Here is a 15767-nt window from a genome sequence, read left to right as displayed (position 1 = left end):
ATCCTACACATGGTCATCCTACACAGGGTCATCCTACACAGGGTCATCCTACACATGGTCATCCTACACATGGTCATCCGACACATGGTCATCCTTCACAGGGTCATCCTTCATAGGGTCATCCTACACAGGGTCATCCTACACATGGTCGTCTTACACAGGGTCATCCTACACATGGTCATCCTACACATGGTCATCCTACACATGGTCATCCTACACAGGTCATCCTACACTTGGTAATTCTACTCAGGGTCATCCTACGCATGGTCATCCTACACATTGTCATCCTACACAAGGTCATCCTACACAGGGTCATCCTAAACATGGTCATCCTACACATGGTCATCCTACACAGGGTCATCCTACACAGGGTCATCCTACACAGGGTCATCCTACACATGGTCATCCTACGCATGGTCACCCTACGCATGGTCATCCTACACATGGTCATCCTACACAGGGTCATCCTACACATGGTCATCCTGCACATGGTCATCCTACATAGGGCCGGTCTGCTTGTTTCCCTCCTTGGAGAGTCAGTTGATGAGATCTTGTACTGTTGTGAAATGGTCTCATGATTCCTGTAGAATCTAATGCTGTCCATTAGATTAGTACTCAAAAATAACAACCACTCCAATTACTCTTTGTCTTGCATTGCCACACATCCATGTCTCGTGTTCACCAATGTGAGAAAGCTGGAAATGTAGGTTAATTTACTCCTCTCCTGCCAAATTAATAATTTTCATATTTAAATATTTTACATGGATACAGCTGTTGGTGCAATGTTGCCAAGCAATCACCATTTGACCATTTGAACATGGAATGCAACAGATCCTCCCTCAGGTTTAGGCATGCTGCCACATCCCAGGCTGGAAGAAGAGGTGCCAATGTACTCCCTCAACAACTTTTATTGCCAATTTTTTCTTACCGGAATCATTAAGGTTTCTGTAAGAAAAGCTTCAAAGCTCCAGTTGTAATCTTTTAACTTTTTATCATAACGTCATACCCTAATTTTCTCTCTCACTCTATCTCTCTTTCCCTTCTCTCTTTCTCTCTCACTCTCTCTCTCTTTCCCTTCTCTCTTTCTCTCTCACTCTCTCTCTCTCTCCGCTTCTCTCTCTTTCTCTACGCTTCTCTCTTTCTCTCTCCATCCGTGTCTCTCTTTCTCTCTCCATCCGTGTCTCTCTTTCTCTCTCCATCCGTGTCTCTCTTTCTCTCTCCATCCGTGTCTCTCTTTCTCTCTCCATCCGTGTCTCTCTTTCTCTCTCCATCCGTGTCTCTCTTTCTCTCTCCATCCGTGTCTCTCTTTCTCTCTCCATCCGTGTCTCTCTTTCTCTCTCTCCGTCTCTTCTCTCTCCCATCCGTGTCTCTCTTTCTCTCTCCATCCGTGTCTCTCTTTCTCTCTCCATCCGTGTCTCTCTTTCTCTCTCCAACCGTGTCTCTCTTTCTCTCTCCAACCGTGTCTCTCTTTCTCTCTCCAACCGTGTCTCTCTTTCTCTCTCCATCCGTGTCTCTCTTTCTCTCTCCATCCGTGTCTCTCTTTCTTTCTCTCTCCATCCGTGTCTCTCTTTCTTTCTCTCTCCATCCGTGTCTCTCTTTCTCTCTCCATCCGTGTCTCTCGCTTTCTCGCTCTCTCCCCTCCACACTCTCACCCCCCCTCTCTGTCTTTCTTTTGTCTCTTTTCTCTCTCTAGCCAGAGAATCTGTTGTATTACAGTATGGACGAGGACTCTAAGATCATGATCAGTGACTTCGGCCTGTCTAAGATCGAGGATACAGGCAGTGTCATGTCTACAGCCTGTGGGACCCCAGGATACGTGGGTAAGAGATCTGTGCGTGCATGAGTGTGTGTGTGTCCATGTGTTTGTGGGTGTGTGCATGCGTGATCTCTCTCACTACCCCCTCTCTTTCTCTCCCTGATCCATTCACAACCTCCTCCTCACATGCCATTTATGTTGGAGTGCTATTGTATCAACTGTTAGTCCTTCAAAAGCTCTCTCTGTCTTTCTCTCGTGTGTGTGTGTGTGTGTGTGTGTGTGTGTGTGTGTGTGTGTGTGTGTGTGTGTGTGTGTGTGTGTGATGTAACCCACTAGAGCTCTGATTGAGAGGGTAAAACAAGAACTTCAATGTAGCAATCAGTCCCTCCGTCTTTCTCAATCACACTCTCCCTCTCTGTCTTTCTCCCTCTCAGCCCCTCTGTTTTTCACCAAATCTCTCTCCATCTCTGTCTTTCTGACTCCCCCTCTCTTCCTCTCTCCTCCTCTGACTTCGCGGTTTCATGTTGTTGGCAGCTCCTGAGGTGTTGGCTCAGAAACCGTACAGCAAAGCAGTAGACTGCTGGTCCATCGGAGTCATCTCTTATATTCTGTAAGTTATCTGCTTAGTCCTCTAACACAAATACAGTGTCTCATACTCTGTGTACTGACTGGTGCTTGTGCATTTAAACATCTGTTATAGAACACTCGCTCGAGCAGCTCGTACCAAAAGTTGTACAATTCTTAAATGGTTCTGTCCGTGTCCTTCAATGATTTTCACACCCCCACGTTATTTGGTATGGTCGTATTGGTATGGTCGATCTGTGGCTAGGACTCTTGGCACTTAATAGCGCTACAGTGATATTACATCCTTTCAACCAAATTTAAATTGGAGATTTTATTAACTGCGTTTGATGTATGGAGAAAAAAGTGTTCCCTCATGTCATATGAACTCTTTCAGGTTGTGTGGCTACCCTCCGTTTTACGACGAGAACGATGCTAAGCTGTTTGAGCAGATACTGAAGGCAGAGTATGAGTTTGACTCTCCTTACTGGGATGACATCTCCGATTCAGGTATCTTAAACACACTTTTGACTTTGAGGATCACACACAAAAAAACAATAAAATCATGAATCCTTTTTCAATGATCTGCACTCGTTTCAAAGACAGATTGCATTGGACTGTGAATGAATACCATGTTTACTTTGTGTGGATTTGTAAGCCATTGATTGTACTGTACCATACACAAGTATGTGGACATCCCTTCAAATGAATGGTGTTGGCTATTTCAGCCACACCCGTGGCTGACAGGTGTATAAAGCACACAGCCATGCAATCTCCATAAACAAACATTGGCAGTAGAATGGCCCATACTGAAGAGCTCAGTGACTTTCAACGTGATGCCGTCATAGGATGCCACCTTTCCAACAAGTCAGCCTGTCAAATTTCTGCCCTTGCTAGAGCTGCCCCGGTCAACTGTACTGTAAGTATTGCTATTGTGAAGTGGAAACATCTAGGAGCAACAACGCGAAGTGGTTGGCCACACAAGCTCACAGTGTTTAGCACGTAAAAATCATCTGTCCCTGGTTGCAACACTCACTACCGAGTTCCAAACTGCCTCTAGAAGCAACATCAGCATAATAACTGTGAAGGATGTTATAGCAGCAAAGATGGGGCCAACTCCATATGAATGCCAATGACTTGGAATGAGATGTTTGACGAGCAGGTGTCCACATACTTTTGATCATGTAGTGTATCTGGAGATAGTGTAAATTGGTAAGGAATCAACAATGTGAATGTTCAGTAATGATTTGAAACTGTTTTGATTAATTCCAGCTAAAGACTTTATCTGTCACCTGATGGAGAAAGACTTCATGAAGAGATATACCACTGATCAAGCACTTCAACACCCCTGGTACTACAAGCTTTCCCCAACCCCAACCCTAGCTTCATGTCCACATCCTGGTTCAACCCTGACCCTGACCGCAACCCTAGCTTCATGTCCACATCCTAGGTCAACCATAACCCTGACCGCAACCCCAACCCTAACCCTAGCTTCATGTCCACATCCTAGATCAACCGCAACCCCAACCCTAGCTTCATTTCCACATCCTAGGTCAATCATAACTCTGACCGCAACCCCAACCCTAGCTTCATGTCCACATCCTGGTTCAACCCTGACCCCAACCCTAACCCTAGCTTCATTTCCACATCCTAGGTCAACCATAACCCTGACCGCAACCCCAACCCTAGCTTCATTTCCACATCCTAGGTCAACCATAACCCTGACCGCAACCCCAACCCTAGCTTCATTTCCACATCCTAGGTCAACCATAACCCTGACCGCAACCCCAACCCTAGCTTCATTTCCACATCCTAGGTCAACCATAACCCTGACCGCAACCTCAACCCTAGCTTCATGTCCAGATCCTGGTTCAACCCTGACCCTGAGCGCAACCCCAACCCTAGCTTCATTTCCACATCCTAGGTCAACCATAACCATGGCCGCAACCCCAACCCTAGCTTCATGTCCACATCCTGGTTCAACCCTGAACCTGACCGCAACTCCAACCCTAGCTTCATGTCCACATCCTGGTTCAACCCTGAACTTGACCGCAACCCCAACCCCAACCCTAGCTTCATGTCCACATCCTGGTTCAACCCTGAACCTGACCACAACCCCAACCCTAGCTTCATGCCCACATCCTGGTTCAACCCTGAACCTGACCGCAACCCCAACCCCAACCCTAGCTTCATGTCCACATCCTGGTTCAACCCTGAACCTGACCGCAACCCCAACCCTAGCTTCATGTCCACATCCTGGTTCAACCCTGAACCTGACCGCAACCCCAACCCTAGCTTCATGTCCACATCCTGGTTCAACCCTGAACCTGACCGCAACCCCAACCATAGCTTCATGTCCACATCCTGGTTCAACCCTGAACCTGACCGCAACCCCAACCATAGCTTCATGTCCACATCCTGGTTCAACCCTGACCGCAACCCCAACCCTAGCTTCATGCCCACATCCTGGTTCAACCCTGACCGCAACCCTAAATCTAACTTCATTTCCACATTCCGGTACACCATAACCTCAGCTTAGGTTGAGGTTTATCTGAACATCTTGGTTCATATGCAGAAACATACATGTAACTGCCAAAATAAAGGAAACACAAACATAAAGTGTCTTAAGGGTTGGGCCACCACGGGCCACCACGAGCCGCCAGACCAGCTTCAATGCGTCTTGACATGGGTTCTACAAGTGTCTGGAACTCTACGAGGATGCGACACTATTCTTCCACGAGAAATTTCATAATTTGGTGTTTTGTTGATGGGATGTTAATTCCTTAATTAACTCAGTAACCACATCTGTGTGGATGCATCTGCTTTCAATATGCTTTGTATCCCTCGTTTATTTAGATGTTTCCTTTATTTTGGCAGTTAACCTTTTATATAAAAGGCAATGACGTATAAAAATAAGAAAATAAAACACAAGTAAAATATATGATCAGCCTAACTCTATGAGCAGTACATCATCAATAAGTCATAAACAACAAAATGGCATACCACCAAATCAATAAATATGCATATCAATGTCTTTAGTGATATAGCAATACATTTGCATACCTTAATAGAAAATGACTCAAGTAAAAGTGAAAGTCACGCAATAAAATATTACTTGAGTAAAAGTATTTGGTTTTAAATATACTTAAGTATCAAAAGTAAATGTAAGTGCAAGAATATACTTAAGTATTAAAAGTAAAATTAAAAGTATAAACCATTTCAAATTGATTATATAGAGCAAACCAGACGGAACCATTTTCAAATGTTTTTATTTACGGACAGCCAAGGGCACACTCCAACACTCAGACATAATTTCCAAACAAAGCATTTGTGTTCAGTGAGTCCGCCAGATTAGAGGCAGTAGGGATGACCAGGGATGTTCGTAAATTGGACGATTTTCCTGTCCTGTTAAGTAAATAGTACATTATTTTATGTAAAAGTAAAAGTTGTAAAAATATCAATAGTAAAGTAAAGTACAGATACCCCATAAACCTATGTATGTAGTACTTTAAAGTATTTATACTTTACTTTAAAGTATAAGTACTTAGCACCACTGAGTGGACTTATGTGGTCATGCAGGAGTGCTTTGAAGGTCTTGGCTTCATCCCGTCTGAATGGGAGTGAGTTGTAGGGCTTCATCCCGTCTGAATGGGAGTGAGTTGTAAGGGCTTCATCCCATCTGCATGGGAGTCAGTTGTAGGGCTTCATCCCGTCTGAATGGGAGTGAGTTGTAGGGCTTCATCCCGTCTGAATGGGAGTGAGTTGTAAGGGCTTCATCCCATCTGCATGGGAGTCAGTTGTAGGGCTTCATCCCGTCTGAATGGGAGTGAGTTGTAGGGCTTCATCCCGTCTTAATGGGAGTGAGTTGTAGGGCTTCATCCCATCTGCTATCCTGAGATGGGAGTCAGTTGTAGGGCTTCATCCTGTCTGAATGGGAGTGAGTTGTAGGGCTTCATCCCGTCTGAATTGGAGTGAGTTGTAAGCGCTTCATTCCGTCTGAATGGAAGTGAGTTGTAGGGCTTTATCCCGTCTGAATGGGAGTGAGTTGTAGGGCTTTATCCCGTCTGAATGGGAGTGAGTTGTAGGGCTTTATCCCGTCTGAATGGGAGTCAGTTGTAGGGCTTCATCCCATCTGAATTGGAGTGAGTTGTCTTCATCCCGTTGAATGGGAGCTTGTAGGGCTTCATCCCGTCTGAATGGGAGTCAGTTGTAGGGCTTCATCCCGTCTGAATGGGAGTCAGTTGTAGGGCTTTATCCCGTCTGAATGGGAGTGAGTTGTAGGGCTTCATCCCGTCTGAATGGGAGTCAGTTGTAGGGCTTCATCCCGTCTGAATGGGAGTCAGTTGTAGGGCTTCATCCCGTCTGAATGGGAGTCAGTTGTAGGGCTTCATCCCTTCTGAATGGGAGTGAGTTGTAGGGCTTCATCCCGTCTGAATGGGAGTCAGTTGTAGGGCTTCATCCCTTCTGAATGGGAGTGAGTTGTAAGGGCTTCATCCCATCTGCATGGGAGTCAGTTGTAGGGCTTCATCCCGTCTGAATGGGAGTGAGTTGTAGGGCTTCATCCCGTCTGAATGGGAGTGAGTTGTAAGGGCTTCATCCCATCTGCATGGGAGTCAGTTGTAGGGCTTCATCCCGTCTGAATGGGAGTGAGTTGTAGGGCTTCATCCCGTCTTAATGGGAGTGAGTTGTAGGGCTTCATCCCATCTGCTATCCTGAGATGGGAGTCAGTTGTAGGGCTTCATCCTGTCTGAATGGGAGTGAGTTGTAGGGCTTCATCCCGTCTGAATTGGAGTGAGTTGTAAGCGCTTCATTCCGTCTGAATGGAAGTGAGTTGTAGGGCTTCATCCCGTCTGAATGGGAGTGAGTTGTAAGGGCTTCATCCCATCTGCATGGGAGTCAGTTGTAGGGCTTCATCCCGTCTGAATGGGAGTGAGTTGTAGGGCTTCATCCCGTCTGAATGGGAGTGAGTTGTAAGGGCTTCATCCCATCTGCATGGGAGTCAGTTGTAGGGCTTCATCCCGTCTGAATGGGAGTGAGTTGTAGGGCTTCATCCCGTCTTAATGGGAGTGAGTTGTAGGGCTTCATCCCATCTGCTATCCTGAGATGGGAGTCAGTTGTAGGGCTTCATCCTGTCTGAATGGGAGTGAGTTGTAGGGCTTCATCCCGTCTGAATTGGAGTGAGTTGTAAGCGCTTCATTCCGTCTGAATGGAAGTGAGTTGTAGGGCTTTATCCCGTCTGAATGGGAGTGAGTTGTAGGGCTTTATCCCGTCTGAATGGGAGTGAGTTGTAGGGCTTTATCCCGTCTGAATGGGAGTGAGTTGTAGGGCTTCATCCCGTCTGAATGGGAGTCAGTTGTAGGGCTTCATCCCATCTGAATTGGAGTGAGTTGTAGGGCTTCATCCCGTCTGAATGGGAGTCAGTTGTAGGGCTTTATCCCGTCTGAATGGGAGTCAGTTGTAGGGCTTCATCCCGTCTGAATGGGAGTCAGTTGTAGGGCTTCATCCCGTCTGAATGGGAGTCAGTTGTAGGGCTTCATCCCGTCTGAATGCGAGTGAGTTGTAGGACTTTATCCCGTCTGAATGGGAGTCAGTTGTAGGGCTTCATCCCGTCTGAATGGGAGTCAGTTGTAGGGCTTCATCCCGTCTGAATGGGAGTCAGTTGTAAGGGCTTCATCCCGTCTGAATGGGAGTCAGTTGTAGGGCTTCATCCCGTCTGAATGGGAGTCAGTTGTAGGGCTTTATCCCGTCTGAATGGGAGTCAGTTGTAGGGCTTCATCCCATCTGAATTGGAGTGAGTTGTAGGGCTTCATCCCGTCTGAATTGGAGTGAGTTGTAGGGCTTCATCCCGTCTGAATGGGAGTCAGTTGTAGGGCTTCATCCCATCTGAATGGGAGTCAGTTGTAGGGCTTCATCCCATCTGAATGGGAGTGAGTTGTAGTGCTTCATCCCATCTGAATGGGAGTGAGTTGTAGGGCTTCATCCCGTCTGAATTGGAGTCAGTTGTAGGGCTTCATCCCATCTGAATGGGAGTGAGTTGTAGGGCTTCATCCCATCTGAATGGGAGTGAGTTGTAGGGCTTCATCCCGTCTGAACTGGAGTGAGTTGTAGGGAGTTCCAATAATGCGACAGCGTCGTCTCTGAATGCATTCTACGACCTTAGAGAGACACTTCAACCCCCAAGTCCTTCAATGCATTCTGGCGTAAGGTTTAGGCTGGTTTAACCAGGCTATGATGCCTACGTCCCACATCCCAAACTTCAGACAGCTTGCCCCACCCTGCTCTCATCTCTCTCTTTTCTGATTTGCAGGATCTGTGGAGACACAGCTCTTGATAAAAACATCCATGAGTCTGTCAGTGCTCAGATCAAGAAGAACTTTGCTAAAAGTAAATGGAAGGTCAGTGGATCAAAATAACAGCTTTGATAACTCATGTTCTTACTCTTTTTATTAATTTCTCTCTCTCTGTCCTCTCTCTAATTTATATGGTTCCTCAGTTTTTTATGGTGGTTGGATAAATCACTGTGCATTTCTCATCTTCAGCTCTCTCTCTCTCGCTCTCTCTCTCAATTAAAAAAAGCCCATTTAAGGGCTTTATTGGCATTGGGAAACATATGTTAACATTGCCAATGCAAGTGAAGTAGATAATAAACAAAAGTGAAATAAACAAGAAAAATGAACAGTAAACATTACACTCACAGACGTTCCAAAAGAATAAAGACATTTCAAATGTCTCTCTCTCTCTCTCTCTCTCTCTCTCTCTCTCTCTCTCTCTCTCTCTCTCTCTCTCTCTCTCTCTCTCTCTCTCTCTCTCTCTCTCTCTCTCTCTCTCTCTCTCTCCTTTCTCTCTCTCTCTCTCTCTCTCTCTCTCTCTCTCTCTCTCTCTCTCTCTCTCTCTCTCTCTCTCTCTCTCTCTCTCTCTCTCTCCCCTTTCTTTTGCTCTGTCCTTTTCTTTGTTTCCCCCTATCCCATCTCCCCCCTCTCCCTCCCCCTTTCCCCCCATATAGCAAGCATTCAACGCTACAGCGGTGGTGAGACACATGCGGAGACTGCAGCTGGGTACCAGCCTAGAGGGCCCCAGCCAGATCACCCCCACCAGCCCCTGTCACGCCCAATCACTCCTGCTGCAGGAGGAGGAGGAGGAGGAGGAGGAAGAGGGACCGGGGGTAGAGGAGGAGAGCTGTAAGTGAGACAAACACTGAGCCTGTCCCCCTCAGACTCATGCTTTCTATCTATTCTATCGATTTGAATCTATTCTTCCGTGCCCAGAAACCTGCTCCTTTTACTCTCTGTTCCAAACGCACTAGACAACCAGGTCTTATAGCCTTTAGCCGTACCCTTATCCTACTCCTCCTCTGTTCTTCTGGTGATGTAGTGTTTAATCCAGCTCCACTCCCATTCCCCAGGTGCTCTCATTTGTTGACTTCTGTAACCGTAAAAGCCTTGGTTTCATGCATGTTAACATTAGAAGCCTCCTCCCTATGTTTGTTTTATTCACTGCTTTAGCACACTCTGCCAACTCGGATGTCCTAGCCGTGTCTGAATCCTGGCTTAGGAAGGCCACCAAAAATCCAGAAATGTCCATCCGACAAGATAGAACTGCCAAAGGGGACAAGTTGCAATCTACTGCAGAGATAGCCTGCAGAGTTCTGTCTTACTTTCCAGGTCTATACCCAAACAGTTTGAGCTTCTACTTTTAAAAATCCACCTTTCCAGAAACAAGTCTCTCACCTTTGCTGCTTGTTATAAACCACCTTCTGCCCCCAGCTGTGCTCTGGACACCATATGTGAATTGATTGCCCCCATCTATTTTCAGAGCTCGTACTGTTAGGTGACCTAAACTGGGACATGCTTAACACCCCAGCCGTGCTACAATCTAAAGTAGATGCCCTCAATCTCACACAAATCATCAATGAATCTACCAGGTACAACCCCAAATCCATAACACGGGCACCCTCATAGATATCATCCTGACCAACCTGCCCTCTAAATACACCTCTGTTGTCTTCAACCAGGATCTCAGCAATCACTGCCTCATTGCCTGCATCCGTAATGGGTCTGCGGTCAAACGACCACCCCTCATCACTGTCAAACGTTCCCTAAAACACTTTAGCGAGCAGGCCTTTTTAATTGACTTGGCCGGGGTATCCTGGAAGGATATTGACCTCATTCCGTCAGTAGAGGATGTCTGGTTATTCTTTAATAGTGCTTTCTTCACCATTTTAAATAAGCATGTCCCATTAAAAGAAAATGTAACCAGATACTGATATAGCCCTTGGTTCACTCCAGACCTGACTGCCCTTGAACAGCACAAAAACATGGCGTACTGCATATGCATCGAATAGCCCCCGCGATATGCAACTTTTCAGGGAAGTTAGGAACCAATATACACAGGCTGTTAGGAAAGCAAAGACTAGCTTTTTCAAGCAGAAATTTGCATCCTGTAGCTCCAAAAAGTTCTGGGACACTTTAAAGTCCATGGAGAATAAGAGAACCTCCTCCCAGCTGCCCACTGCACTGAGACTAGGAAACACTGTCACCACCGATAAATCCACAATTATTGAGAATTTCAATGAGCATTTTTCTATGGCTGTCCATGCTTTCCACCTGGCTACCACTACCCCGGTCAACAGCCCCACACCCCCCACACAAACTTGCCCAAGCGTCCCCCATTTCTCCTTCAGCCAAATCCCAGATAGCTGATGTGCTGAAAGAGTTGCATAATCTGGACCCCTACAAATCAGCTGGGCTAGACAATCTGGACCCTCTATTTCTAAAATTATCCACCGCAATTGTTGCAACCCCTATTACTAGCCTGTTCAACCTCTCTTTCGTATCGTCTGAGATCCCCAAATATTGGAAAGCTGCCACGGTCATCCCCCTCTTCCAAGGTGGAGACACTCTAGACCCAAACCGTTACAGACCTATATCTAACCTACCCTGCCTTTCTAAGGTCTTCAAAAGCCAAGTTAACAAACAGATCAACGACCATTTCGAAACCCACTGTACCTTCTCCGCTATACAATCTGGTTTCCGAGCTGGTCCTGGTTGCACCTCAGTCACGCTCAAGGTCCTAAACGATATCATAACCGCCATCGATAAAAGAAAATAGCCATATTCATCAACCTGGCCAAAGCTTTCGACTGTCAATCACCACATTCTTATCGGCAGACTCAACAGCCTTGGTTTCTCAAATGACTCCCTCGCCTGGTTCACCAACTACTTCTCTGACAGAGTTCAGTGTGTCAAATCAGAGGGCCTGTTGTCCCGTTTTCTGGCAGTTTCTATGGGGTGCCACAGGGTTAAATTCTCGGGCCGACTCTTTTCTCTGTATACATTAATGATGTCGCTCTTGCTGCTGGTGATCCACCTCTATGCCTACGACACCATTCTATATACTTCTTGCCATTCTTTGGACATTGTGTTAACTAACCTCCAAAAGAGCTTCAATGCCATACAACTCTCCTTCCGTGGCCTCCGAACTTCTCTTAAATGCAAGTAAAACTAAATGCAGGCTCTTCAACCGATCGCTGCCCACACCTGCCCACCAGTCCAGCATCACTTCTTTGGACGATTCTGACTTAGAATATGTGGACAACTACAAATACCTAGGTGTCTGGTTAGACTGTAAACTCTCCTTCCAGACTCACATTAAGCCTTTGCTAGGTAAAGCCCCGCCTTATCTCAGCTCACTGGTCACAATAGCAGCACCCACCAGTAGCATGCGCTCCAGCAGGTTTATTTCACTGGTCACCCCCAAAGCCAATTCCTCTTTTGGCCGCCTTTCCTTCCAGTTCTCTGCTGCCAATGACTGGAACGAATTGCAAATATCACTGAAGCTGGAGACTCATTTCTCCCTCACTAACTTTAAGCATCAGCTGTCAGAGCAGCTCACAGATCATTGCACCTGTACATAGCCCATCTGTAAATAGCCAATCCAACTACCTCATCCCCATATTGTTATTTATTATTTTGCTCCTTTGCACCCCAGTATCTCTACTTGCACATTCATCTTCTGCAAATCTATCACTCCGGTGTTTAATTGCTATATTGTAATTACTTCGCCACTACGGCCTATTTATTGCCTTACCTCTCTAATTTTACCTAATTTGCACACACTGTATATAGATTAGACTGTTTTAGACTGTTTTGCTTTATCTTTGCCAGGTCGCACCACCAGTGGAGCCTCTGAGCAAGTACATTGTTGTGTACAGTACTCTATTGGTACTCTAGTAGTATAGTACTCTAGTCACAGGAGGCTGCTGAGGGAAGAAGGGCTCATAATAATGACTGGCGCAGAGCAACTGGAATGGCATCAAACACCTGGAAACTATGTGTTTAATGTATTTGATACCATTCCACTGATTCCACTCCAGTCATTACCACAGGCCCATCCTCCCCAATGAAGGTGCCACCAACCTCCTGTGACTTTAGTACAGCACTGTGGAGTACTGTCCCTGTCATCAAGCTCTCCTCTCCTCTCCAGTGTCGCAGCGGCGCGGGAGTGCAGAAGGCAGTGCCGACCGGGACAGTCTGAGGAGTTGCACCTACTGCTGCAGGCCAGCAAGTCGCGTCTGAGTAGCCACAGACCCCGCCCCTCTGTCGCCATGGGGATACGTATGTTTCTATGGAGCCACCCAGAGCCGGCCCAGTCTGGCCATGAATGCAGAGTGATGTTATGACAGGCTGTGTCCACTAGAGGGACACAACCAGCCAGGCATAGTTTCCAGGCACAAAAGACCATTTGTTTCCGTATCACTGAAACCAATACCAGTTCATCATCAACATTCAAACCACTACTACTTTCTTCTTTCCATTGTAATGTTTATTTTTCATCTTCGATTGTTCCATTTGGATCATAAATCATCCGTATCTTACCTGTGTTTGTTTCAGTTTTGATGCTTCCATCCCCATCAGAAACACTTCAGAGTTTATGAGTGAGTTGACTGCAGGACTCTGGATTGACTCTGTATTCTGGTTCAGACTGGGGTCGTAAAAAGCGCTTCTGGTTCGAGGCATCTGCATGCTTCGGTTGGATGATAAAATGTGAAATGTGTGGATATAAAAGGGAGAAAAAAAATCTTATGGCTGTTCTGTTACCAGAGGTTCACACTGAGATCCCTATGACAACAAACGGACTGTATAGGCCTATCAGATTAATCCTATAACCCTCCCAGCCAATGAGCATGTCCATAGTAACCACACCCACTTAACATGTGAGTTGGGGCACATGGTTTGATGTTGAGACCATTTCAGTTAGGAGTAGTTTGCAAATAAACTCTTGATAAGGAATCAAGTCAGTTGTATGCATGGCAACTCTATCCGCAAAGGTCCCTAAATGTTATGATCATTTAAACGTGCCGCCGATTTTACACCCCTATCCTTTGTGGTGGGAGGGATCTCAGTGTGTGTGTTCACTGTCTGCTCTGTACTGTGCACCTCTCTCTTGTGGAAGAAGTATCGGTCTACCGTCTGCATGACCTGGTTATAATATGTTTACATGAATGATGATCAACATATAAATATTTAAAAAAACACACGTGTACGATTATTATTACTACTCTGTTGTCCTGATCAAAAAAAAAAAAATAATGTAATTCTGAATAATGTAATTCTGAATAATGTAATTCTGAAAACGATATAATGTGAAGTGAGAATCACCAGTCAGATGTTCTGTTGTTGACAACGTATGTACGTTGCAGCACAGTCTGACCTGAAACTTTACCTTTAACCTCTGCATTGTCCATATGATGGTCATATCTCTACCCCAGTGGCACACTGGCACCATTTCCCTGGTAACCATGTTGATTTAGTTTAAATTACAACTCTAGGATGTTCTATAAGTCGTTGTGGGAGTCTTTATTTTCTTTTGTCCACTTAAGGTTTTGTAGTTTGTCTCAACATACTGAATGGTCCCTGACCCCTCCCTTGCCCTGGTACTGTGTAACAGTTTTGATTGTGACATAAAACATGTTGAGTGAACACCACAGACTTCAGTTAGAATACTATTTGAAATATTTCAAATACTTTGAGCGTTGGCTTAGGAGTGGAACGAGAAACCAGTTCTCTAACTGCAATGACAAGACAGAATGCAGTCTGATTAAACATTTCAAAGTACAGTGTTACTTGATATGATTACGGGTTCAACACATCAGTAAAGGCTGACAATGGAAAGCCGATTGTAATCTGTTTTGTTCATGCCAAATGGCTGTTCAGATTGGATACCAAATCCTTATTGTTTAGTTGAATCAGAGGTACTGCTAGGCAAAACCTTATAGTTGGACCTGGTTTAGGGCAATGGTGACCTGTGCTTGGTCCTTAGCAGTGACTTCATGAGGTTATAATTGGTCGAAAGATGTTGGCCAGTCATAGAAGGCAATCATTCTGGCTTCATAAGTGACCGACTGACTGCAGAGTGGAAAATATGCAAACCATGTGTGAAGGGCTTCATGTTATGTGTTTGGTGTAGTTGCTGTTGATGACTTTGTTAACCTAATAACCTGAGTTCATTTGTTTGGTATAGACCTTCTGTTGAACTTTTCCTTGATTTTGTTTCCCCTTGGTTCCGATTTGTAAAAAAACAAAATAACGGATTTATTTGACTCATGACAAACATTTAAATGCATAAAGAAACACGTGTATATTATATATATATATACATATATTTATATATATATACATATATATATATTCTATATTCTATATCCTTTTTTTGTAAAAGCTGTTTTGAGCTACTAATGTATGGATGCAATGCATCATGGGTTATTGATCAACATGTATGAAAGGAGATAATGATTTGTACCATCGGAGGAGATATGATCGCAGGAAATGAAATTAAACTTCCTTGTCTATGCATTGTGTGTACTGTCATTTTACTGTCATTTGTAAAAAAAAATATATATATATTTTTTAGTCAGGGTCACGTTCATTAGGCACCAAACAGAATAAAACAAATAGGTAGGGACTACACTTTTTTTTTTTTACTTGAACGGTGAGGGTTATGGTATGTTATAATAATACCATCGGTAATACAGTACATGCGTCCTATTCTGCCATCTGATGGGGCAGTATATACTGTACCGGAGTGTGGATAATAGAGGACGTATGGTACAGCAGACATGGGATGCTGTCTTACGCTTGTGTCCAGATAAAATACAAAATGCACTTTATTCATGTTTAATGTCCTTTTATTTATGACAAAGTACATATTTCCAAGGACAATGTCATCTGAAGTGTTAAACATTATATTCACTGTTGTCACTAGGTGAATGATGTATGTTCTGTTGATTTGCATAGAGAATGTGTACGTGAGAGGATCAGGGAAGGACAGGACGGAACCATTATTTAAGAAATAACAACTGGTCTTAGACCAGTTGCAAAACTACTAATATAAAATGACTCTGAACATTTACGACAGGTAAAAAAATACTGTAAACTTATTAACAAACAAATAG

General features: G+C 44.9%; 1 protein-coding gene across 1 annotated transcript in view; it reads left to right on the top strand.

Moving 5' to 3' along the window:
* The window catches only part of camk1a (calcium/calmodulin-dependent protein kinase Ia), a 64378-nt gene extending 49212 nt beyond the window's left edge, over positions 1-15166 (top strand). Inside the window, exons 6-12 of the mRNA XM_065001745.1 lie at positions 1694-1820; positions 2291-2366; positions 2715-2827; positions 3590-3668; positions 8625-8712; positions 9321-9495; positions 12800-15166. Coding sequence (XP_064857817.1) covers positions 1694-1820; positions 2291-2366; positions 2715-2827; positions 3590-3668; positions 8625-8712; positions 9321-9495; positions 12800-12891 — 750 coding nt within the window. The 3' untranslated portion in view covers positions 12892-15166. The remainder of the gene's footprint in view (positions 1-1693; positions 1821-2290; positions 2367-2714; positions 2828-3589; positions 3669-8624; positions 8713-9320; positions 9496-12799) is intronic.
* Positions 15167-15767: the final 601 nt, after the last annotated feature.

This window comes from Oncorhynchus nerka, linkage group LG15 (assembly GCF_034236695.1).
Source record: "Oncorhynchus nerka isolate Pitt River linkage group LG15, Oner_Uvic_2.0, whole genome shotgun sequence".
Classification (NCBI taxonomy): Eukaryota; Metazoa; Chordata; class Actinopteri; order Salmoniformes; family Salmonidae; genus Oncorhynchus; species Oncorhynchus nerka.
The sequence above is the reverse complement of the archived record's forward strand: the minus strand, read 5'-3'. Positions and strand labels throughout refer to the sequence as shown.